At 58.6% G+C, this 24,887-nt stretch overlaps 1 protein-coding gene across 2 annotated transcripts in view; it reads right to left on the bottom strand.

Moving 5' to 3' along the window:
* Positions 1-24,887, bottom strand: part of MED27 (mediator complex subunit 27) — a 216,660-nt gene that overhangs the window by 6,663 nt on the left and 185,110 nt on the right. For both annotated transcript variants that reach the window (XM_029920006.1, XM_029920003.1), the window contains one exon: positions 22,227-22,348. In XM_029920006.1, coding sequence (XP_029775866.1) covers positions 22,238-22,348 — 111 coding nt within the window. In that variant the 3' untranslated portion in view covers positions 22,227-22,237. The remainder of the gene's footprint in view (positions 1-22,226; positions 22,349-24,887) is intronic.

Here is a 24,887-nt window from a genome sequence, read left to right as displayed (position 1 = left end):
TCTGGGGGCTGCCATCCAGCTGGCTTGGCGGGGGACACAGCAGCACGAGGGACAATAGGGACAGGGCTGCCCGGCCCAATGGCTGCTCTGATCGCCTCCATTCAGGGTACAGTGGGGCCCTAAGCCCTCTGGGGACAGCGTCCTAGGACCCTGACAGGGAACCTCCCGGAACCCCTGTCTGCTCGGCTCCCTGACGCAGCCCACTGTCCCCAGTTCCATGTGCTCGGGGTTGGATGGGACCTTGTGCCCCGTGTAGCAGACCAGGAATGTGGAACTCAGACGGAGGAAGTGACTGTCCCAGGGTCCCATGCCCGGGAGCGCCTGGCTGGGTGGAGGTCAGCGAGCGTCCTTGTGACTCCCCGACTGCCTTCTCTCGCGCTCTGGGTCTGTGCCTGGGGATGTCCCTAAGCAACGTCAGGATGCTGCCCCACAAAAATGACCAGGGCTGGGTGAGGAGGGTACAAACAGCGCTTGGAAGTCGGGACTTGGGGCATGTTTTCGAGGCTGACTGTCCAGCTGCCAGGGAGCCTGGGGGTGGGCAGGGGGAGGGGGGGACTGCTGGCTGGACCTCCGGCCTGACCTGCTCCGCCTGCTGCAAAGAGACTAAGACTGGGGGCTCAGTTCTCTTTTTCTTTTTTTATTAAAAAATTTTTTTAATGTTTAGTTTTGAGAGAGAGAGACAGACAGATAGAGTACGAGCAGGGAAGGGGCAGAGAGAGAGAGGGAGCCAGAATCTGAAGCAGGCTCCAGGCTCTGAGCTTTAGCACAGAGCCCGACACGGGGCTCCAACTCATGAACCGTGAGATCGTGACCTGAGCCAGTCAGATGCTCAACCGACTCGAGCCCCCCAGAGGCCCCTCCTCTGGGAAGGAATCTAGAATTCCAGTCTCGAAGACTCCATCTGATCTGACTATTAAATAGCTGCTTTGGGCAAAGGATCTTTTGGATTCCCAGACCACCTCCCTCCCCGCTGCTCCCCTTCAACGTGGCGGCTCGTGGTGCAGATGACGCGGTGGCAGCTGAGAGGACAAGTGTCCGGGGGTGCAGGGTGGCCTCGCCCTGGCCACTCTCTGATGGCTGTGGCTGCCCAGTTGCCTCTGGGACTGAGCACTGTACTATCGGTGCGGGCGCAGGTAATGTCCCTGTGGGTCCCTCACCTGGGCCCTGGGGTGCTCTTTGGCTGGCTCGGCCCTCCTTCCTATCTGTGTCTCCCCCGTGTCTCCCATGTGACCCCTGGCCTCTAGCAGCCAGCACAGCTTCTGCAGCAGGACCCTCATTTGCTTTGCCAGCACGTTCCATAGACTCTCAGCTGCCCCCAGGCATGTGGGGGCCTCTCAGCCCGTCCAGGCCCTGGGGGGAGCTGCGGGTGCCAGGGAGAGCTCACGGGGCCCTTCCCCATGCGGCCATGCTGCCCCTGACCGGGTTTCCGGGCTGGCGAGGGGCTGCCTGGGAGGTGATCCCCTTCCAGAGTCCAACATGCAAACTTGAACAGAAACCTCCCTGCTCCCAAGTTTTCTTCTGACTTATCCGAACAAGCGTCCTGCGGGGCCAAAGTCTGGAGAGGAGGCCTGGGGACACATACACGCTCACTTCCTATCTCTCCTCTGTCTTTCTCCACCTTCTGCCCCTCCTGACCCATTTGGAACTAGAACCTCCTCTACTTTGTGCGGGCAGGGAAGGCTGGGCTTTGGGCTTCCTACTTCCAATCATTGGGAGAACATTGAGGGATAGAGTAGCATTGTCTGCCACGGACACAGCAGTGCAGAGAGAAGACTGTGTGCTACTCATTTGCCCCCTGGGACTTACCCACGTCTGGCTCTGAGCCATGTCTGGCCACGTGGGGCAAACTGAGGAACCCCACGGCAAGAGTTGTCCTCTGGGAGGGGACACTAGGTGACTAGACTGACTCAGCAACAAACCCCAGCGGCCCTGAGCAGAGATGCCATCCTGAGTTGGACAGTGGCTTGAGTTTGACCCCAGGCCTAACTCCTCAAGGATTTATACCCGCATCCACAAGACAGGGAGGAGATGAATGAAAACTGAAAGAGCAGGTCCATCCATTCTGAAAGATCCCAAGTGTTTGGACACGAGTTGGCTGGGATCGAACAGACGTGACCACAAGAAGGGAGATGTGCTGAGAGCCTGGAGGGCAGAGTGCATGGAAGGTCCCACCAGGAGGCTTGTCCCCATGTGGATTCTGCACCAGGTTCTGAAACCGTGTCCCGTCTGTTGGGAGGACATTGATCACTATTTTCTACTTGCTTTGTTTTTTAATGTTTATTTTTATTTTTGAGAGAGAGAGAGAGAGAGAACGGGGGAGGGACAGAAAGGGAGGGAGACACGGAATCCGAAGCAGCTCCAGGCTCTGAGCTGTCAGTGCAAAGCCCGACCCGGGGTCTTGAACTCACAACCCGTGAGATCATGACCTGGGCTGAAGTCGGACGCTTCACCGACTGAGCCACCCCGGCGCCCCTCTACTTGCTTCTGTTGAGACTGCTCTGGGGATGTGAGTTTCGGCGACTGGCTCCTCTAAGAGAGGCCCACGTGGTGCTGGCTTCCGGACATGGCGTCCGCTCTGCCAGCAGGCCATCCATCATCGCGGGCCAGCGGCCTGCCTCCTAAAGGCCACATTATGAGAAGATGCCAATACGTGTATTTACATTTCCTGTGCTGCATCAGGGCAGGGGCCCAGAAGCATCTGCTGAATCTGGCCTTTCGCTCCACGTCCCCGTCTGTTCCTCGATCCCCCTTCATCGATTGTAGATTGAGCCCATCTTGGAAAACCAATCGTCAGAGGGTTGGTGGGCATTTTTTTCTTTTAATTTTCTGTATCAGGTTTAATTAAACCAAGGTGTGCCTGACCCTGTCAGATCATACCAAAACGGGTCTCGCGGCCGCATGAGGGAAAACATCAGCATAGATTATGGATTCATCTTCATTCAAACTAATCTATCAATGACTTTGTCTGGCTGGGGGGACCCGGGAAGCCCTTAGACATTTCAATGCAAACAGCATCTGGAACCTTCACTTCAAAGACATGGGAGACGCTCGGTGGCGGTCGGCCGCTTTGGCAGCGGCGGGTGCTGCCCCTGAGTTCCCGGGGTGCCCCAGTTCAGCAGAGCCCGGGTCAGTGAGCTCCATCCGGCGACAGCTCAGGGTGGGGTGACAAACACAGACACATGTCCACAACATGCAGACAGAGCTGTCGAGTGCCACGCAGAGATGTCACAGAGTAACGGTGCTCACCGCACAGAAACCTATTTCAGGACACAGAGGTTTAATGTTTGCCCTGCGTTGTAGGAGATGCAGGGACAGCTTTGTGCTGATCAATCTGAAAATTAAATGAAGTAGAAAAAAAGTACTTGAAAAACGCAGCTTCCCGAAACCGCCCCAAGGAGCGGTGTGGGAGCCCTATCTATTAAAGAAATTGAAAACTATCTGACAAAGAGATTTTCAGAGGGCTTCGCTGGTGAATTCTACTCAACATTTAAAGAAGAAATAATTCCAATCCCACACAACATCTCTCAGAGCACAGGGAGAGACGAGTGCTCTCCAAGCCATTTACGAGGCCATTGTCACCTTCCTGGTAAATCCTGACAGGGGTCATTACAGCGAAAGAACACTATGGATCTACTGTCCTCATGAAAAGAGATACAGAAATCCTCAACAAAATATGCGCAAATCAAATAAAACAATGTTACAACGCAAGTAGCATTTATTACAGGAATGCAAGGTTGGCTTAACATTCAAAACTCAGTCATAATAGGGGTGCCTGGCTGGTTCAGTTAGTAGAGCGACTGACTTCGGCTCTGGTCATGATCTCGCAGTTTATGGGTTCGGGCCCCATGTCTAGCTCAGAGTCTGGAGCCTGCTTCAGATTCTGTGTTTCCTTCTCTCTCTGCCCCTCCCCCATTCATGCTCTGTCTCTGTCTCTCAATAATAAATAAATGTAAAAAAAATTAAAAAAACCTCAATCATAATAAAACAAAGAAGAAAAATCATATGATCATCATCTCCATTGATGTGGAAAAACTACTTGATGGACTTGAATGCCATCTGTGAAGAAGGAAGCTCTCAGAAAAGTCCAGTAGGAGGGAAGTCCCTCCACTTGATAAAAAATACACCCTGGAAGTCTACAGCAAACATCATACTGAGGGGAAGGTTCTAGAACCTCCCCTCCCCCAGCCTGAGACTGGAAAGGCAATGAGATTTCCTGCGGTCACTGGGTTGACTCTACGTGGCCCTGCCATTCCTGACCAATGCGAAGGAGCAAGGAAAGAAGTGTAAGGCCTGAGGGAGACAGATCTTCCATTTAGTTACGGATGGTATCATGGGGTGTGTTAAGATTCCAGAAGAGTCTACAATGAACTACCAGGTTAGTGAGCTTAGCAGGGCTGCAGAAAGACCGGTACCACTCTGTTTCCTTCTTTATTCCAGAAACAAACAACAAGGAAATGAAATAGGAAACAGAAGTGAAACACCGAGGAATCGATCTATGGAAAGGCGTGCAGGACCCCCCGACGAGGCTGAACGGAGGCCACGGAACAAGCCCTGCACCCAGGCCACGTTCCTGTGCGGGTCCTGTGCTCAGTTCTGGACGATGTCACCACAGGGGGAAGGGGTCACAGACCCTGTACTGTTGCTGCCACTCCCTGTGAGTCCATCATTACTTCAGAATACAGAGTCTTTGGGGCGCCTGGGTGGCTTGGTCCCTTGAGCATCCGACTCGGCTCAGGCCATGATCTCACGGTTCCTGAGTTCGAGCCCCGTGTCAGGCTTCACACTGACAGCTGAAAACCTGCTTGGGATTCTTTGTCTCCCTCTCTCTCTGCCCCTCTTCCGCCAGCCCTCTCTCTCTCAAAAATAATTAAAACAATTTTTTAAAACACACAAAATACAAAGTCTTTACAATGTGCATACCCTGCGGTTTAGTAATCCCCGTTTTATGATTCTAGCCTAAGGAAAGATTTTAAATGTACTCCAAGGAGGAGTTAAAAAGACAGTGTGCTTGCTTTCTAGGGCGGCCTGCGTGGCTTCAACAAACTTTACTTTCTCACAGTCTATGATCAAGGAGGAAGCAGGAGGCTATTTTCCGAGGCTTCTCTCCTTGGCGCGCAGATGGCGACTTCCGGTCCTGTCCCCACACGGCCCTACATCAGTCCGTGCTGTGTTTGTTCTAATCTCCTTCTTATAAGGACACCAGGCAAGGGCGCTTGGGGGGCGCAGTCAGTTAAGCGTCTGATTCTTGATTTCGGCTCAGGTCAGGATGTCACAGTTCATGAGTTCGAGCCCCGTGTTGGGCTCCATGCTGACAGCTCGGAGCCTGCTTGGGATTTTCTCTCTCCTTCTGTCTCTGCCCCTCCCCTGATTGCTCTCTCTTTCTCTCTCTCACTTTCTCAAAAGAGATAAATGAACTTAAAAAAAAAAATTTTTTTTAAAGATGCCAGTCCTGTAGGATTGGGGACGACACAAATGACTTTGTTTTACCTTAATTACCTCTTTAAGTTAAAAAATGGTTTAGGGGCGCCTGGGAGGCTGAGTAGGTTAAGCAACCGACTTCGGCTCAGGTCGTGATCTCAGAGTTTGTGGGTTCAAGCCCCGCGTTGGGCTCTGTGCTGACAGCTCAGAGCCTGGAACCTACTTCGGATTCTGTGTCTCCCTCTCTCTCTGCCCCTCCCCTGCTCATGATCTGTCTCTAAAATAAATAAACATTAAGAAAAAAAAAAGAATTGTTGCTGGTTTACACTAGTTATTAAACTAGCTTTTTTAAAAAATAAAGCAGCAGACAGCCAGACAACGGACGAGAGCTACATCTCTGTCGTGCTGCGGCGTTAGTACTTTGGGGTTTGTCTGGGGGCTGCTGTTACCGTAACTAATTTGGGGGTGCTTATTAGGCCGGTGTCCCAGGGGAGGCATAGGATGCCCAAGAGGCCCACCCACGGTGCTGGAGGGGGTGGGGAGTGGCAGAGCGAGGCCTCTGTTCCAGGGGCTCCGAGGGCGCTGGCTCAGCGGCCGCCTGCGCTCCCGGCGGCCCCGGCCGGGCCTGGCTGCTGGTAGACCCGTGTCTGATCTACCCGTGTCCGTTCCGGGGCGGCTCACCGAGCGCGAGAGGCAAGCCCCGCTGTGCTAACGCGCTTCCAGCTGGGGGTCAGGGCCTGTGACCACCTCCCCGGCCCGAGCCAGTCCCAGGGCCACAGCACAGTGCAGGAAATCGGGTGCGCCCACCGCGAGGACGCTGTGCCGCGGGGGCGGGGAGGGGTCAGGACCCGCTCTCACACTCCAGTTCCGTGTGACGGCGCAGCCCAGCCCGGGTGTTCTGGCAGGTGTCCATTCTTGGACGTCGTGAGTTCTCGTCCCACTGGGGAAGGGAGCTGTGGGTCCTCTGCCTGGGCCTGGACCCCGGGCCCCTGAGCTGGGCAGCCTCCCCCTCCCCCTGGGCTCATGCTGGCCGCCACCCCCTCACTGTCCCCCTCACGGCGTGAGCAGCCTTGGCCACCTGAAGATTTGCAGGGGGCCTGGGGGCACACAGAGCAGGGTCGATAGGAAGGTCTACACAGCTGGCGGACATGTCAAAGGAGGCTCTGGGGGGAGAGGCCCGTAAAACCCAAGGTAGTTTTACCTGCAAATTTCATCAGAAGAAACGAGGTGTCAGACCTGAGAAGCCCATAGTCTCTCACGGCAGAGGCTCCTCTGGGGACAAAGGAGGGGACCCCAGAAAGGCTGGAAGGGCCACCGCTGGCTGCCCCCCCCCCCCCCCGGCCAGAGCTTCTGAGGAATCGAGAAAACGCAGCAGTGACCCAGAGACTGGAGATTCCCGACCTTCAGCTTGTCGGTGAGGAAGTGAACTTCTTGCCCGAACAGCTGCGTTCTCCCCGCTCGGCCCGGCGGATCCAGCGTCTGCAGACTTTTCTCTCATCCCGGGCTGTGGCTGCAGACCCTCCCCCACACCACACAGGTTTGCCAGTGATGCCAGGTGGCCTGTCACCAAGCCCTGGAGCCCAGAGAGGCCGCTGGGGTCCAGGGACCCAGTTCAGATGGACTCCCTCCTCTGTGGGGCGCCAGACGCAAGGCTCCCCTGCCACCCTGCCTTTTCCCCTTCCTGGGCACCCTGGCCTCCGGTGAGGGGAGGGCGGGGGTACCAGGCATGTGGGGCAGAGCACTCAGCGATGTTCACAGCTCCCTGGACCAGCCTGCGGGTGTCCCACGGATGCTCATGCCCTCAGCTCTTTGGTTCAAACCTCATCTGTCCTTCTAGGCTGATTTCAAATGCCACCACCTCCAGGAAGTCCTCCTTGATACCCAGGGCTCTCTTCTGAATTCCCGGGAGCCCGCTGTCTATTCCTGAGGGCCCCGTGACCCCTCTGGACTGGATGCCTCCTGAGGGAAGGACCCATGACAGAAGGGTTCCCCTAGCGATGGAGAGGGGAGCCGGAAGGCTGTGGGCTCTGGGGTGGGGGTGAAGGGTGTGCCAGGCCTGGGCAGGAGGGAGGAAGGAGTCCTGGGTTCTGGCCTGTTCAGTGGCTTTCGGACCCCAGGAGTCGGGCTGGCCTTAAGCTCGAGTCGGCCGAGCTGGTGTCCTGCTCCAACCCAGGCTGGAGCCGCGCTTGGGGAGGAAGTCCAGGCACAGCTTTGGGGCGCCCGCCCCCCGTTCCCAGTTCTCCATGAAGAGTGTGTCCCAGTGACGGCGTCGCGCTGGAAGGTGTCAGCTCGTATCTGTATCTTCTCTTCGTTCCCTTGACCTGCGGCCTCAGGGAGCCCCCGGCCCCGAGCAGCTGAGAACCGGCAAGTGGTTAGAACGTCGGGCTAGAAAGGGCAAACTCACGACAGCGTCACGCAAGGGTCTGACTTTTCTGACACCCGATTATCCGGTGGCCAAAACCCGTCTGGCATTTCACTTCCTATTTCCCCCACTTTCTCGTCTTAAAAACCCCCAAACAGCCACACATTTCAAACACCAGGGCCCCTGGAGGCAGGTCGGGGCACAGTCAGCCCCCTGAGCATCGTCCCACGTCCCCGTGTACGATGATGCAGATTTTGCCAAGGACAAACGCACCGCTTTACCTTCCTCTGAAGGACACCCCACGTCAGCATGGAAACCAAGCCGGGGGCTGGGCGAACAACGTGAGTGTTTGCCTCACCACAGTGAGAACAGAACCAACCAGCTACAGTTGGCTGTTATCTAGCATGTTTGCTGAATCGGCACAAAATCTGGGTATCGCTCCTGTCCAGAGGCCTTAGCGTGTGCTTGGTTGCTTCTCCAGACAGGGAACTTACTACCTCGAGCAGCTGATTTGTATAAACAATTGCAGGTACGTGTCTAGTGTCTTCCTGGGGCAGGGGGCCGTGAGTGTTAGACCTCTCTTGCTTTCAGACAGCGCTCCTGGTTGCAACAGTCTGAACTGACTGTGGCATCTAGCTGAAGGATGCCGATGCTCCCAGAATTGTTAGGAGAAGCAGAGAATGGCAGAAGCCAAGGCTGGCGGGGCGGCGGGCCTCACGAGGGACAGCTGGGAGGCTGTGGCTGCCGGGCCCTGGCTGGAGCACGCCCACCTGTCCCTGAACCTCCGCTGCATTTCCCCAGGACCCAGAGCCAGGTGGTGGCCTTGGACTGGCTGCGCCAGGCTCACATGCCCTGCTGCAGTTGGCAGCTGGTTGGTGGGGAGGAGAGGAGGTGAGGGTCAGGGTTTTCTAGGCCGAGCAGGGAGGGTGAACTCGGGCACAGGAGATCCACACACACCTATTTCCTTCCCGCTTACTAAGCTCACGACGGCCAGGGAGTCGAGTTGGCAAAGTTTTACGTGACCTCCCGCTCTCCCTCCTCTGTGTTCTTCAGGCAGCAAGACACAAGACAAAGACATGCGGGGCGTCTGCCCCAGTGGGCCAGCAGGGAGGAGCCATGCACCTCAGCCTTGACTGCAGAATGGAGATGTGACACGGGAAGGAGGGTGCATCGCCGGCCGGCCACACCTGCTTTGCGGAAAGGGACACTCAGAAGGCTAAGGAGGCAGCTAAGAAATCAGACAGAGCGCGCCGCCTGCTCTGTGGGGTCGGGAGGGCCAGTCACTTCATCTTCAACTTAAAAAGCCCGCTCTTCAGCGGGAGAGGCAGCGGGCTGGTAGCTGTGAACTTGCACCTTGCAGCCAGGAGGATGTGTGATCGCATCTGACCAGTGACTTAAGCTCTCCGCGCCTCTGGTGTTTCTCTGCAAAGGCAGCTCAGGGCCCCGCTGTGGGGGCAGAGCCGGGTCACAGAGACGAAAGGCTGGGACCGGTCGTGTCCTTCGAGGGCAGCTGGCATCTGGAGACGAGAGAGGTCGGGTATCTGGGTCCGCCGTTTAGGACCAATGCAGGACCAAGCCTCTCCCAGCTCCAGAGTCAGGCTGGAAGACAAGTAGAGGAGTTGGAAGCCGAGTGGAAATGAGAAAGCAGAGGCCAGAACAAGGCGAGACGTGCAAAGAGCAGGCGGAAAGTCCCGTCGGGGCAGGTGGGGGCACTCAGGGCAGATCAGCCCCAGAGCCACGCGGGCAGTTAGAAACCACCTAAGTGGAGGTGAGAAGAGGGAAATCAGAGAAAGAAGGGGCTTAAGGGGAGGCGACGTCCTCGGTCAGGTGGGTGGCCTCCGAGGGTTTAAGTCGGGGCGCGGGCGGCGTCTGAGGGGCCAGGTTGCTCCGGCTGAAATGCCAGCTCCTTTCCTGGCGTCTCTGCTGGTGTCGCCGCCGACCCGAGTTCACGGGTGGCAGGGCGAACACGCCTCCCACGCCCCGGCGCGGCCAGCTGCATGAATCAGGGCTGGGCAGAGTGGGGGCGCGGACCAGAATATCTCTTGGTATTTAGTGACAGTGGGAAAGGACACGGGCGGGAAATCGGAGAACTTCGCGGCGGAGCGCCTGGTGAAAGCTATTCCGAGAGCAGTCGGGGCTGCATGTAAATTCCACGCCATCCGCCCGTTAACCCCTTGCAATGGCCGTGGAGAGAGCTTGCTTGGGGAGGGGCAGGGGGCACTCGGGGGTGGGGGGGCTTGGGGAGCTGGCGGGCAGGGACGGCTCGGGGCCGCACTTGGGGGAGAGCGAGCTGCAGACAGGGACGTGGTTACGGGGGACCTGGGTCAGGGGAGGAGGGGATGAGCCTGCAGCTACCGATCATGATCATGGACGAGTCACCTGAAGCTTCTCTGTTCCTGGGTCTCCCTTCAGGAAAAGGTGGGCAGCCCGGCACGTTCTGGGGGCAGCAGCACGAGGGTGCGCCAGTGCGGGCCCGGCCCTCTCTCTACCTCTGCTTCCAAGAAAGGAGCTCCCTTCCTTAGCCCGGGCTTGCGGAGGGCCCCCGGGAAGGGGCAGCCGTGCTGTGCGGTCCTCGGGGTGTGGAGCCCCAGAACCCCCCGAGACCCGCCCCTCCGGCAGCAGAGGTGGCCCCCCGTTCCATCCTGGGCCCAGGCAGTGCCACGGGGCCCTCAGGGAGTCAGGGGCACGCTCAGGCACAAGCTGCTCGTCCTGGGGTGTGAACCCCCCACACCCAGCACCGGTTCCCCTCCTGCTCCCAGCGCCCCGCAACTGGTAGGTTTCACAGGGGGGCCGCTGAGGCCTGAGTGAGAGGCGAACTCAGGGCTCCCTCATTCACTCAGTATGTTCCCAAAGGAGGCGGGACCCGACGGGGGCACAGGGGACAGTCCCTGCCCTTCAGGACAGGGGGAGCACGGGCCATGCTGCAAGGCCCTGCACGTGTGAACGTGTGAGAGTGGAGACAGCAGGAGTCACGGCAGCCTCCGCGGGGAAGGAGCAGTGAGGCCAGGAGACAGGTGCGCGTGGAGGGGCCCGGGAGGGGTGGGTGCACGCCCGGGGGAACGTGGCGCGGTGGAGGAGGGGGCTGGGGAGGCGGGCAGATGGGAGGCGGGGACACTAGGTTACGCCAGGTCACAGCACGCACGGTGGGGTCCTGCTTTCTCTCCTGAGTCCCTGGCCTGGGGGGGGACGCCAGCAGGACACCCCAGAGCACAGTGGAGGTGCCCGCTGGTGAGGGAGGGGGGAGTCCACGGACGGCCACGTGGGTGAGCGAGGACTTGCCAGGCCTTCCGGGGACTGCACCTGCCATTCTGGCATAAACTTCCAGAGACTCTGAGGCAGAGCAATGCAGCAAAGACACTCCTGAATTCCTGACCCATAGAAGCTGTGACGTATTCAAGCTTTGTTCTTTAAGCTGCTAAGTTTTGGAGCAATTTGTTACACAGCGACAGATTACTAATACTGAATGTGGTTGTAAAAGTTTTTTTTTTAAAGTTTATTTTGAGAGAGAGAGAGAGACAGACAGACAGAGAATGTGAGTGGGGAGGGGCAGAGAGACGGAGGGAGAGAGAGGATCTCAAGCAGGCTCTGTGCTGTCAGCTCAGAGCCCGAAGCAGGGTCTGAACTCACAAACCGGGAGATCATGACCGGAGCCGAAATCAAGAGTCGGATGCTTAGCTGACTGAGCCACCCAGGCGCCCCTGAATTTAGTTCTTTTTTAAACATTGTTTTTTTCCCCTTTTTTAAAAATGTTTATTCATTTTTGAGAGAGACAGAGCAAGAGCAGGGGAGGGTCAGAGAGAGAGGGAGACACAGCATCTGAAGCAGGCTCCAGGCTCCGAGCTGTCAGCACAGAGCCCGACATGGGGCTCGAACCCATGAACCGTGAGATCATGACCTGAGCCGAAGCCGGACGCTTAACCGACTGAGCCACCCGGGCGCCCCTGAATTTAAACGGGTCCTCGCCAGAGGGGACCTTTAGACGCTTGATTTCAAAATAAAGCCTCAAAGTGTTCTACTTTGGTGACAGGTGTGGAGGGCCTGGTTTGTGGGAAGTTCATCTGCTGATCACCCCGCACCACATGGGCGGGAATGCCGAGGTCCTGGGAGCACCAGCCCGCTGTATGGTGCAGGGAGGCACGTGCACAGGGAAGGAAGGAGCACGGCCCCGGAGTTAGGAGCGTGTTTGCTGTGACTTGATGGCTTAATCAGCCAATCAATACTGCTCGCAGGGCAGAGGGAGTGGGGAGCCGAGATGAAAAATGCATGAGGGGCCGGGGGGCCAGGGAGGAGCACACCAGAAAGCCGGCCTGCTCTATTTGCCCAACGCCAGCGAAGAAATTAAATCAGCACAGAGGCGGTGGGCAGCCGCGGGGCTGACTGCAGCGTGGAGCACTCGCGCACGGCCACTTTCTCTTCACGAGGCAGAAATGCACTCATTAAATCGCTTTTCCTGACCAAAGATGGATTCGATAACCTTCAGGGGAGTAAAACACCAAGCGGACACCGAAATCGTGCGGGCCTCGAAAGAGGCTGATGGAATCGGGGCGCTAATGATCCTGGGCACGGCAGCCAACACGGCCCAGGAGAAGGCAGCTCTCAGCCTGGGCTGGGCCTTCCGTGGGCCTGTGACAAACCCCATATTCAAGAATGAAAAACAGCAATTAACTGGAACTCTCAGTTAGCTCCTCGGGGAGGCGAGAAAGATGCAGGAAGACCAGTCATACTGAGGGCTGTTTGAAAAAGCCAGCTTCCGCGTCCATCCTTGTATTAATTCGGGTCGAATTCAGTCATGCATGGGGGTCGGAGCAATGGTGGCTTAGAGCAGATGGCCTAGCTGCCGCCCGCATAAAAGATGACCAGGGAGGGAGGCCCAAGGTGCCAGAGAGCCAGGTTCCCTCTTTCTTGCTGTGCTGCCCTCCTCAGCATGTGCCTTCTACCTCATGGTCCGTGACAGCTGCCTGAGTGCCAGCCATTGCATCCATGCTTCAGCCAGCAGGACAGAGGAGGGGCAGAAACGCCCTCCCACCTCTCGCCATCCTCTTAGGAGCCCCTTCCAGCAGGTGCAGGTAACTAGAGGCACATGTCAACGGTCACTCCGATTTGCAAAGGAGCTGGGGACGGGAAGGCTTTATCCCGGGCTCAGAGGCGGAGCTATCAGAAGGAAGGACGGGAGTGTGGCTGTTGGGAAGGCAGAGGACTCTGACAAGCCCTGAAGTCAGGACACGTTCAACTCGAATCAAAACGATGTCTCCGGTCAGAACAAGACGCTGACCTGCGGTGCGGGGGAGGGGGAGGCTGACAAGGAGGGAGCGCGAGCCGCCCCAGAGGGGGCAAAATGTAACATGGCAGAATGTTAAAAGTACATGGAATTAGTCATGTAAATTGTGACATTTAAGTCATGATGCTATTCGCGCTACACAGTGTAAAAATGCTAACCTTTATCTAGACAGAAAACAAAAACTTCCCGGACCGCATCTCAGTAATCAGCAATCAGGGCCCCGATATTTTAGTCACACTGTGTGTAACGCTCAGGAAGGTCCTCGGTCTGGACCCTGGGCTCCACGGCCGAGCAAGACTTTCTGTTAATCCTCTTAACCCTCAGTTACCCAGGAAACAAACCATTAAAAAAAAAAAAGCTTAGGTTTAACATTTACCTACTATGTGCTTAAAACCTACGCAGGTAACAGACTGATCCGATATTCACAGGAGTGAATATAACACGTCCCAGTGGGTCAAGGGCCAAGAAGGCCAGCGGCGGGCTGTGTTAGTCAGGACAGGGTCAGGCCGTGAGGGACAGAGACACGCTTAAACGACACGGTTCGCTCCTCCCGCTCACTGAGCCGCAGGTGGGCAGCCAGGGCCGGTGTGGGGCTCTGTGGGGCCGTCAGAGGCCGAGTCTCTTGTCTCTTGTTCTGCACGTGTGACATCTGTTCCAAAGACCCCTTCCTGGTCTAAGTGGCCTCCATCCCCAGGGCACTTCCTGGTCCACGATGCCAGGTCCATATCCCGCAGCACTGAAGAGGAAAAGAGAGGCGTGGGCCCCTCTTGGTTTTCAAACAAGGTCACAGGCTCTTGACACGCCTCTGAGTCAGAGTGGGGGTCTGGGTCCCCTGCCTTGAGTCTGGGCCACCTTTAGTGACGGGTTGGCCAGAGCGATGCTGCGTGATCTCCAAGGCGAGCGTGGAAAAGATGATACGGTGTCTGCATGGTTTTCTTCGGACGTTAAGGCTCGGGGCCCGGCACCTTGTTGTGGAGACGCTCGCAGGGCCCTGGGGAGGCCTGAGCAGGAGACCGAGGCCCAGACCCCCTGCTGGCATCTATCTGTGGCAGGTGAGGCGTCCTGGAGAAAGACCCCCTGAGCCGCGGGGAGGGCAGCCCGAGCAGGTGCTCGTGGGGCGGGGCTGATCTGAGCCTTCTAGCTGAGCCCTGCCCACCCCGGAAATGAGTGAGCGAAATACGTGGGTGGTGGTGTGATTTTGAGCCAGTGAATCCACACACAGACGCCCCTTTGTATTTAGAAGTATTTTTAGGTTTACCGCAGCGTTCCCATGCCCCCTCTCCCAGCTCCCTCCGGGACCGACCTCTTGCAGTGACCGCGGCACCTTTATCAGAAGTGAGAACTGAACATCGGTCTCACTGCGAACCCTCAGACTTCATCAGGATTTCTCCTCTTTTTTCTACCCACGGTGGTTTTCGGCTCCGAGATCCCATCCGGGACACGGTACCGCACTGGTGTCCCTGGTCTCCGACCGTCTGGCAGCCTCTCGGTCTTCCCGGGTCTTTCGCGACCTTGAAGGTTTGGAGAGTAGCGGTCAAGTAGTTTGCGGGATGCCCTTCAGTTTGGGTTTGCCGAGTGTTTTCCTGAGACCAGACCAGGGGTGTGGATTTGGGGGAAGCCCCCCACGCGGAGCCTGGGCTCACGCCGACTGGCCCTGGCGGCCTTGCTCGCGGGGCCCGGCCGTGCCTGCCAGGCTGCCCTGCCGTCAGGTCAGTGTTCTCCCCTCTCCACGCTCCCCATTAGCAGCAGGCCACGGAGTTCGGGCTACATGCAAAACGGGGGGCTGGACACCAAATCTGCAGGAGGCGCTGCTACACTCAGGGGGATAAAGGCTCCGGTTGTGGTGCCCGCAGGTGGTGTGCTCTGGGAGGCGGGGCTGTGGGGTCACATGGCACAAGCCAGCGGGGGGCTCATGGGGTCCCCAGAGAGGGCTTAAGGGGGAGCGAGGGAAAGTTCCTGGGAGGAGGGGGCAGGGGACCCTGTTCTGTGTGTGGTGCTGGTCGGTTTGCAGCGCTGGACCGTGGGAAGCAGAAGCCCGGACATCTGCCCCGGGATGCACGCACCCCCCAGGGAGACGTCGAGGTGCCGCAGTGCGGCAGCCGCCTCCTGTCTTCTCGCTGCCCAGGGCAGGATGCGAGAGGCGGATGGGTTAAAAAGGAAACTTTTTGGTTTTTAAGTAAATTGAAAGGAACACGCGAAAGAGCCCTGACTTGCTGGGTTTGGAGATAAAACCATTTTCTCATCCCAGGTTCGCCAGATGGCAAGGGAATCTCAAGTGAAAACAGTGGCCTCGGGGCAAAGAGCGAACCCAGGCCGGGAACAGAAGACCCTCTGCGGGACCCAGGGGCACTTTACCCGGCGCCTCCTTTGGCCGGTCACCAGTTTACTGCGGTTCAGTTCCCAGTTCATCCTTCGTGGCCGGATCTAGAACATGGATGGGCCCCTTAAATAGTTCTCTGTGTGTGTGGCGGGGCAGGGAGGATCGCTCTCCAGGGGCCGAGGTGAGGTTGATTTTATCCCAGGGAGGGTGACGCCACCACGGGGTCTGGACGCTTGCAATCACACACGCTCCCACGGGGCAGGTGCTGCTCACAGCTGTGGCTCGTGGCGGGACGGCATGGCTGGCGGCACCTGGCGGCCTCAGGGCGCTCGAAGCCTCAGGCTGAGGCTCTGGAGAGCCCCGGCCTTTCTGCCGCGAGGAGCGGCTCCGTGGGCTTGGCGCCTTAGCTGGAGATGCTGGTGAAACACCTTGGCCTGGACAGCTAGACCCTGGATGCAGATCATCGGTATTTAGGTTCCGGGAAAAGGGGCCGCGCCGCTCATGATCCCGGGAGCCTTCGGCCCCTTGCCCCGCAGAATGAGCACAGCACTCGGAGCCCAGGCAGAGGGTCAGGCCTGTGGTCCCTCGCCGGGGGCTGAAGACAAGTTCCACGGCGTCACACACGCACCCACTTAAAGGTTGTCCGGGCCTCTGGACCCCTGGCCAGGACCCGGCCACGCGGTGAGCTGGCTCCTCTCGCTGGTACAGGGTCACGACCATCACTGGGCTCTGGCCCTCAGGTGTTTGCAAAAGTTTAGAACTACCTGCCGGCTCCCCAATTAGCTCCCTACGCTTTCATGCCCCGAAGTTTTCTTGAACTTTGCTGGTTTGCAAAGTAATGGCAAGAAGCGGGGAGGACAGCCAATTAGCCGTGGCCTTTCGGCAATCATTAATTTGACCAACTACCCTTTGGAAATGAAAGGCCAGCGCCTATTAGCTTTAGGGGCATCGAGTGCAAAGTCAAATATCAAAAGGCCACGGCAAGAAAGGGACCCTGTTCTAATCAAGGCAGGGAGGTGCGGCGCCTCACGGAAATGCAGACAGGACTGGGAATGGGCGGCGTCCTGCGGTCCTGACATTCTCTTCAGCAGCTTCTACTTCTGAGATGGGGACCGAGGTCTCTTGTGCCCAAGATTACGAGACGGTCCCGATGTACCACTGGGGCTGCTCCGCGGTGTCTGCGGAGGGCGGGCCATCTCGTGTCTGTCACACTTCTGGATTCTTCTCGGAATCTCATCTTGAGTGGTAAGGAGAGACAGGAGGGGGTCGCAGCGGCAGGAGACGGGCCGGGCCCCACATGGACGGCTACTTGCCTGCATCCATGCACGTCCCTGCACTGGAGTCCCCACAAGGCCGCCCGCACCGCCTGGCCCTCTCCCATTCGACCTGTGCACCGCGTCCTGGCGACTCGCACCTGTATGCAGTAGGTGCACAATAAACACCTGGTGTGCTCATTCGCAGGACTTCTGCGTCTACACGGCCCAACGCACTGGCCCAGTTCCCAGCTGGATCCAGGCTCACAAGGACCACGCAGCTGGCCACGGGCACCAGGCAGAAACCTGAGCCTGGCTTTCTTTCCCTAGTCAACACCTGGCAAAGGTTCCTGAGGGCCCATGCCGTGCGAGGGGACAGACCAGCGCCCCAGACGGACGCAGCCCCTGCCTTCCAGGCTGACACTCCGGCGGGCGGGCACGGTGACGGGCTGCACGGCTGATGACGTCCGACGCGGGGGCTGCTCTGCAGATGCGAGGAAGGGGGGAGGGGGTGGGGCGTGCTCACTCCCCCAGCGAAGGGTCGGGCAGGCCTGCCTCAGAGGTGGCTCTCCCCGGAGGGGTCAGGCCGGACGGTCCTCTTCTAATCACAGCGAAAGGTGATTTGGACTCCAGCTAACAAACATGGTGGCCGCAGAAACAGTCACCTCTGCCACTTACCAGAGGCCCGCGGGGTGAACACCGCCGGCAGTTATGGGGAAACCAACCTCAGTCTCGGAGATCACCACATGAACGGTTTGGACGTTTCCTTCTCTCACACGGAGTCCTCCGCATAAGCTCCTGGCTGGGAGGCTCACCTGGGGAAGCAGACCTGGGGATTCAGGATCTTTCCATCGTGTCCGGTCGCTGCATGTCACTCCCGACACCGCCTCAGAAAAGGAAGAGAGAGCATAGCAAACGCAGGCTTTCTTTCGGCTGCCTGTGAAGGGACACAGGGGCGCCTGGGTGGCTCGGTTGAGCATCTGACTTTGGCTCAGGTCATGATCTCACAGTTCGTGGGTTCGAGCCCCGAGTCAGGCTCTGGGCTGACAGCTTAGAGCCTGGAGCCTGTTTCAGATTCTGTGTCTCCCCCTCTCTCTGCCCCTCCTGCACAAGTGCTCTGTCTCTCTGTGTCTCAGAAATAAATCAACTATAAAAAAAAAAGTGACACAGAAGTGGCGTGCACAGCCCCTGGTCCCATTCCGATGCACGGGGTCCGGGAAACGCGGTCTGTCAGGTGCTCTGGGGCAGGAGACCGTTTGGACGGGCACATGCTTAGTGATCGGGAAGAGAGAGAGAGAAAGCTTGCGAGCCTGTGCGAGTGCCGTGTGGCTTCCTGGGGGAAGAATGTCTGGGCTGAGAGGAACAATCCAGAAGCCGGGGATGGGAACTGGCGCTCTCGGAGGGAAAGGATTTGGTACTGGAGGCTCTTTCCACTCCTGGCCCCAGGCCCCCAGCCCCGTCCATGTTTGAGGATGGTGTCCTCACAGAGGAAGGTGACAGGAAGCATGAGGCCCAGGTGATGGTGGGGACAGTCCAGTCTTGGGGGTGGGCCCACAGCAGCCCGTGGGGTGGCGCTCCACCCCTCCCTGGGGTCCTGGAGCAGGTGCTGAGGGCAGGAGGGGGCGGGGGTGGTCTGCTGGGGCAAATGGCTCCCACATCAGCAGAACCCTGTGCCCTCCCTTCCCGTTCCCAAGGCACAGCCGTGCGTGGAGGCTTCCGGGTGGCTTGCCGGTCCCTGAGGCTGGGAGCTGTGTGGGGGGGGGAATCTCCCCCGGGAGGCTCTTCCCGATTCCCTCCCGTGACCTCACATGTGCCTGCGTAAGTGTCAGGACCCGCACACTGTGGCCCAGCCGACCACAGGCACGTACCGCCAGGACCTTCCAGGACAGCGACGGCCGGGGCTCCCTTGGTGGCAGACGGCTCCTGACGGAGACGCTTCCCCGGAGCACTGCGCCCCTGGGCCCGGGCTGAGCTACAAGAGCGCGGCTGTCCTTGCCCACGCTTCTTTTTATGCCCTAGTGGGGCCTATCTCAGCGTGGCCCGGTAGGCCAAGTGCTCCCCGCAGGAGGTCTGGGGAAGTGGAAAACACGCAGCCCGAGGGCAGTGTGGCTCTGGTCCTCACGCGGCCGCTCACCCGCTGGGTGAGTGAGGTTGGGTCTCCAGGCCTCGGACCCTCTGACTGCCCATCAGAGCTATAAATCAAGGCGGAGAGAGTGAGGGGGAGGAGGGGGGAGGGGGCTCAGAGCGGCGGTAACAACATTCCTGAGAGCAGAACGCTGGTCACCTAAACCCCAGCAGGTTAGACCTGACGCCAAAGGCACGAGCCATAAAGGTCGTGCCGAAGCCACACGCTGGTGAGGACGTGGAGAAGCCGGTCCCTGACTGCGGGCGGGAAGTGACTCTGGAAGACGGCCCTGCAGTTCCTTTAAAGCTAAAAACGGACACACGGGGCAGCCCAGCGATCGGACTCACGGGCCCCCACTTCCGTGCGGACGCGCCCCTGCAATGCTCCCGGCGGCTCCACCCGGGGGCCAGCGAGCTGGATTAGCGGCCGAGCTGTGCTGATGCGCAGCGCGGGCGAGGAACGGTTTGCTGATCCGCGGGGCGACTTGGGTGACCCCCGAGGAAATGAGGCTGAGCGAAAAAAGCCAACCTCAGGAGGAGACTCCGTGCGTGATTCAGGTGTGTGATGCAGGTGGCAGAGACGGTCACGGAGACGGGGGACTGATCGGTGGCTGCCTGGGGACGGGGATGGGGACAGGAGGTGTGCGTGGCTAGAAAGGGGGAGCCCGGGGGGTGGGGACCCCAGACCCTGGACCTGGCTCACAGAGCGGCACCAGCGCAGAGGGCCACATACAGACGCACGGTGTGCGTGCAGCGGTGACGTCTGGGTGAACTCTGGGCTGGAGTGCGACTGTGTGAGACGTGGGTGCCCGGGGGTGGGGGGGGGCGGGGGGCGGCTGGCACAGGGCACTCGGGACCTCCCCACACAGGTGTGTGCAGCTTCCCCTGGAGGTACAATTGCTACAAAACAAAAAGCTACAGGAGTCCAGCAGGAGATTCATGGTCGAAGCTGCGGTCACCAGACACGGGAAGGCAATCAAGACCCAGAAGGAAGGACAGAGATAACGAGATGGACGGGACTCCAGGGGCTGTGTTGCTCCGGAGGCAGGGAGAGGCTCGGGACAGGCTGCAGACGCTTGCTTCCCTCCTCTCTTTCAGAGAGAGTTTCCGCCGGACCCACGGCCACCCAGCTAGAGCCCGCATTTCCCAGGGGCCCTTGCTGCTGGGTCTGCCTTGTGCCTGCGTTCTTACTGATGGAGTTCAAGTGGAAATGACACGTGCCAGGGCTGGGGCTGGGTCTTACAACCCCGGAGACATGCTCCCATGTGTCCTTCCCTTGTAGGGAACTCAGGAGGGGCCAGGGGCCCAGCTGCCACCATGCAGACCCTGTCCTAGGCCAGGCGGCGGGGCGATAGGGAAAAAGGAACAGGATTGTCGAGTGACTGCACCCAGAGGAGCAGGATCGGAGTCCTCGGATCGGAACTGGCCTCTCCGAGCTCTTCAGGGCCAAAGAGGTGTCTACGTCCTCTAAGCCACTGTATTCTGGGGGCCTCTGCGCTAGAGCAACTTAGCCTTTGCTAACCAGGAGAAAAAGAAAGCAGGTTTCACAACAGAATACAGTAGGATCCTATTCTTGGCAAAAAAATGGACACACACACACACACACACATCCATAGGCAGGTCTGGGAAGAGACGCAGCAAAACACTCCGGTAATTATCTCCTGCGAGTGGGAATTACAGCTATTCTTTTCCATGCGCATCGTGTTATCTAATTTTCTGTAAGAGGAACACATGTATCCCTCTAGTAATTAAGCAGGCAAGCTGATGAGAGACGGCAGCGTTAGGAAGCAGGGGGCTGGAACGGGGGGCTTGGTAGCAGCCCGTCCCACGGCGTGGGGGTGACGAGGTTCGCTGGGGTCCGGGGCTGGTCTCCTGCCTCCCTCGCCGAGCCCTCTTCGCTCACCACCTCCCCCCCGCCCCCCGCCGAGGGACACGTCCCTGTTTTCGTCTCGTCTCTGTCAGGCTTGGGCGAGCACCATGCCAAGGAGGCCGGCTGCCGGCAGGACCAAGCCGCGGCGCAGGTGCTCCCCGAGGACAGCCAATCTCCAGTGGAAATTTCAAACTCAATTAGCACACAGACAGGATGGAGCTGTTCCTGAGAAACTAATCCTCTTCCGGCTGCCGGGATGGTGCTTTACCCAGAGCCGTGCGTGAGCTCTACGGTTTGTCTCTTCTGGCACTAACGACAGGGAGCAGTCAACCTGCAATTTAGAATTCAACTTGAAAGTGGGTTTTGAGTTCCTTTCTGCTAACTGAAGGAGCTGGGGTGGAGACGGGGGAAAGAAACCCGTCTGTCCTAGAAAGTGAAGCCTAATTACTCCCCCGGGCAGGCACAGACGGGCCGCGAGGGCTGACGGCAGGCAGGCAGGCGCGCCCACGGGCCCTGCCCCGGCTCCCCGTCGAGGCCTGTCGTGCAGGCTCGAGTGAGCTCCGAGCAGGTGCCAGGGAATCGGCCCACCCTTTCCTGTCAACCACAGGACAATTAAAGTTCGCCGAGCTCGCCCTGAGCAGAGACGCCGCGGCCGGGAGGCGCAGACGCGCACGGTGAGCCGTCCTCCCTTGTCCTCCGTCTCTACAAACCCGATGGCCTGCCGATGCCTCCGGACAGGTTTGGCCAGGGTTCCAGAACTTGTGGGAATCCTGGGGGCGAGCCTGATGTCCCCTTCTCCTCCCGACGCGGGTGACCTTACGAGGCTCTCGATTTAGCATCAGGCCCGCACTTCTGAGCGCAACGCAGAGGCTGCACGTTAGCACTGAAAGATCATCGCTTCGTGCCGGCAGCCTTCCGTCGGTGGTGTGAAGGAGGAAAATATCACTCGATACCAAAAGGCCAATTCCCAATTTAGTTGAGGAAGAAAAAATCTGGACAACCCTGCAGAGATCTCGCTCGGTTCTGCCGGTTCCTAACGACCGCCCCGGCGAGCAGGCCGGCGCCTCCCTGCTCCGCACGGCAGGGGAGCACCTGCAAGCCCCAGGTTTCTAAGTCTGGGCCCAGAGAACTTCTTGGGCCGCACGTCCCTGCAGAGCGGGGACTGGTCCCTGTGCCTCTGAGGTGGCGGCTCTGCTGTGAAGTAGCCACGGCGCCCGACGACAGGCTGGCCCCCAGCCCCTGGGCGGGCGGCTCTGGAGACCTTCCCTCCCCTGGTCCCCTCTGCATGACAAGGGGAGCTGGCACGCGAAGCACCTGGCACCGAGCAGACGCCGAGCGGGCCTGGAGGTCGCCTGGGGAGCATCTGGGTGGCACACCCACTGCGGCCATGTTCCTGTCTTCAGACACACCGAAGGGTGGTCCCGGGACCTGGTGCCCTCGCTCCCAGGGGCAGCTGGCCTCCCAGACGCCCTGCAGCCGGCCCCGCCCCGCCCCTGTCTCTACTGTTGCTAACTTGGGGTCAGTACGTTCTCGGGATTTTAATGGCCGCCTCTCCAGCCACCGGCCATTCACGGATTTCTCCGCCCTCCAGCCCTGCTCACCTTTCCAGACCTCAGTACGACCTCCTTCCAGCTTTCCTCTCTCGGGACCGAGGAGCGGGATGGCGGAGACGGGAAGGCCTCGGGGTTGACGGGCTCAGCCCTTGTATTTCCCCCGCTTTTAACTAGGGAAAGATTTTTAACAAGTACATATATGTTACATACGTGGAGAGAGCAGCCAGCATCACCCACGTACCCGATGCCCAGCCACAGTTCATTATCGGCTCATGGCCGATCTTGTTTCATCTAGAAAACCCCGCCCCTGGGGCGCCTGGGCGGCTCAGTTTGTTAAGTGTGCGAATCGGTTTCAGCTCAGGTCACGATCTCACGGTCTGGGAGATCGAGCCGCATGCTGGGCTCTGCGCTGGCCTGGGACTGAGCTGGCTTGGGGTTCTCTCTCTGCCTGTCCCCCAGTCACGCTCTCTCCCTTCCTCTCAAAATAAACAAATAAACTCAAAAAACCCAAACCCAAACCCATCCCATCCAACTCCCCTTTCTCACCATCACTATCAGCCTTCCTCTCACCGAAGCAGGGATGGGGGTTATACTGAGGCAGGGTGACCTGCCTGGGCGCCCAGCCCTGGGGGCGGGTGGCCAGGATTCAGGCCCTGGCCATGCATGCCCGCCCCCCAGCCGCACCCCCCACTTCTGCTGTAGCCACACCCCACCTGTGCTAGTATTTATTTAATATTTTTCTCTAATGGTCTCACTTTTCTGCCTAAATACATTTGTTCACAATGGAAACTTTACACATTCCCGATAAACGGGAAACCAGCATCATCTGTCACGGACGGAAGGTGGCACTAAGCAGCACACAGAGAACACAACGTCGTTAGGCAGAAGCGCTCGCCTGCCCCGGGCCCCGGGCCCGAGGCCGCCTCGCTCGCCTGAGAACGGAGGCCGCAGCAGTTCGAGCCCCTGGTTCCAGCGAGGACCCTTCTCCCACGGGAGATCCGAACGGCCCTCTCACGGGTGACCCCCTGGTGCCGGCATCTCGTCAGTGGCCTCCCCCCGCCCCTCCGACCGTGTTTCAACGTCTCTGGCGGCCGCTGGCAGCCATGACGCCCTTGTCACCTCCACATGGGCCATAGCTGGTCACATCGTCATCGCTGCCCGCGACCACGCACACCTGTGGCCACGCGGAGGTCAGTCTGCGTGCTGTTTGAACGTTTTGCAAAACGTGCACAGTGGCAACGCGACGATTTATCACACGCCCGTGTCCTCGATTCTGGGTTTTCTCACAAAGCAACAAACCCGTGTGTGATGAGAGCACAGGAGGGAAGTCGCCCGCGAGTCCGAGGAGCCGTGTTCTGTTCTGTCAGCAGGAACCATGTGTCCCATGCTAGACAATAAAACTCGGGCGGGAGCCCCTGCCCACCCCCTTGGAACAGATGAACGACATCTCAGAGCAAAGAAGGGCTGGTGTGACCGACTCGTGCGTCACACGGGCTTCTCATTAAGGCCGGGCCGAGGTTTAATAGGCAGCAGCGAGGTTTGCCCTCCTAGCGGTTCCTGAGACAATGGTACCTCTTACGAGCAATAACGCCCTGAGTGTGATGACCACATGTAGCCTGGAGTCACTGGCTGTAGGGAAGCGTCCCCGCCACCTCCCATCACCCCCTCCCTCTGGGTGCTGGATGCGGGCCCAGCTCTGGGACAGGGGCTCTCAGACCTGCTAATAGTCAGCAGGCTGCTGGGCCCCTCCCCCAGGGCCCCTTCTTCAGCGGGTCCAGGGGGGGGGCCTGAGGCTTCTCGCGGGCCCCCATGTTGCCGCTGCAGGATCCAACCTCGGGCAGCCCTGGGTTATCCTTTCCCCTAAGAGATCCTTTGTCCTGAGCTCCTTCAAGCCTGGCGGGGGGTTGGGGGGGGCCCGAGCAGTACCAGAACTCATACAGGACCAGGCGTCCTTGGGGACACAAGACACGTCTGGCACCTTCGCGGCAGCGTAGGCGGGGCCGGAGAAGCTCTGGGAGACGCCGTCCTTCACGACCGTCACCAGGTCAGTGTTTCTTCAAATAAGCAGGTTGTGGCTTTCAGTGTGGGCTCAAGGCCCTGACTGTCCTCAGCAGACGGGGCTGGGATCTGTTCACGTGACGTTTAGGACAGGATATGGGGGCGACAAGCCGGTGCCCCTGTCACGCCCACTCACGGGCGTTCTAGCTGTGACACGGCCAGCTTCTTTCCCTTGGGCACGTCTGTGCTACTGGTTTGGTAGAAAGGAACATCTGTGCACTTTTTTCCTCAAAAAGAACAATCCGTTTTTCAAACTGCAAAAACATCTTTGAAACGGAATTATTTGCCAACAGCGTCCTCCCTCCTAAGCGAGAAGCAAGAAAATGTGCCCTCGGAAAGAACAATGTTTTAAATGCAGACATTACGAAGTGTCCTTTTTTCTTCAAAAGGCCCAGATCAGCCCTCATGTTCAGCAAACGGAATGCAGAAGGCGCGTTAAGAGACAGGAGACAGAGCCTCGTCCTGGTACCAAAGGTTTACCGCTTTATTAAAAAAAAAAGTTACACACAAAACCGGACCCCTGGAATGGCAGCATGTACAGACATGGGCTTGCTCACACGATAATGGCCAGTGAGAGTGACTTTGAATGCAGGCCCGGAAAGATCAGTTCACCAACATGAGGACGAGTGGCGTCAGGTCCTTACTCGGAGT

Source organism: Suricata suricatta, chromosome 13, assembly GCF_006229205.1.
Source record: "Suricata suricatta isolate VVHF042 chromosome 13, meerkat_22Aug2017_6uvM2_HiC, whole genome shotgun sequence".
In the NCBI taxonomy this organism is placed as follows: Eukaryota; Metazoa; Chordata; class Mammalia; order Carnivora; family Herpestidae; genus Suricata; species Suricata suricatta.
The sequence above is the reverse complement of the archived record's forward strand: the minus strand, read 5'-3'. Positions and strand labels throughout refer to the sequence as shown.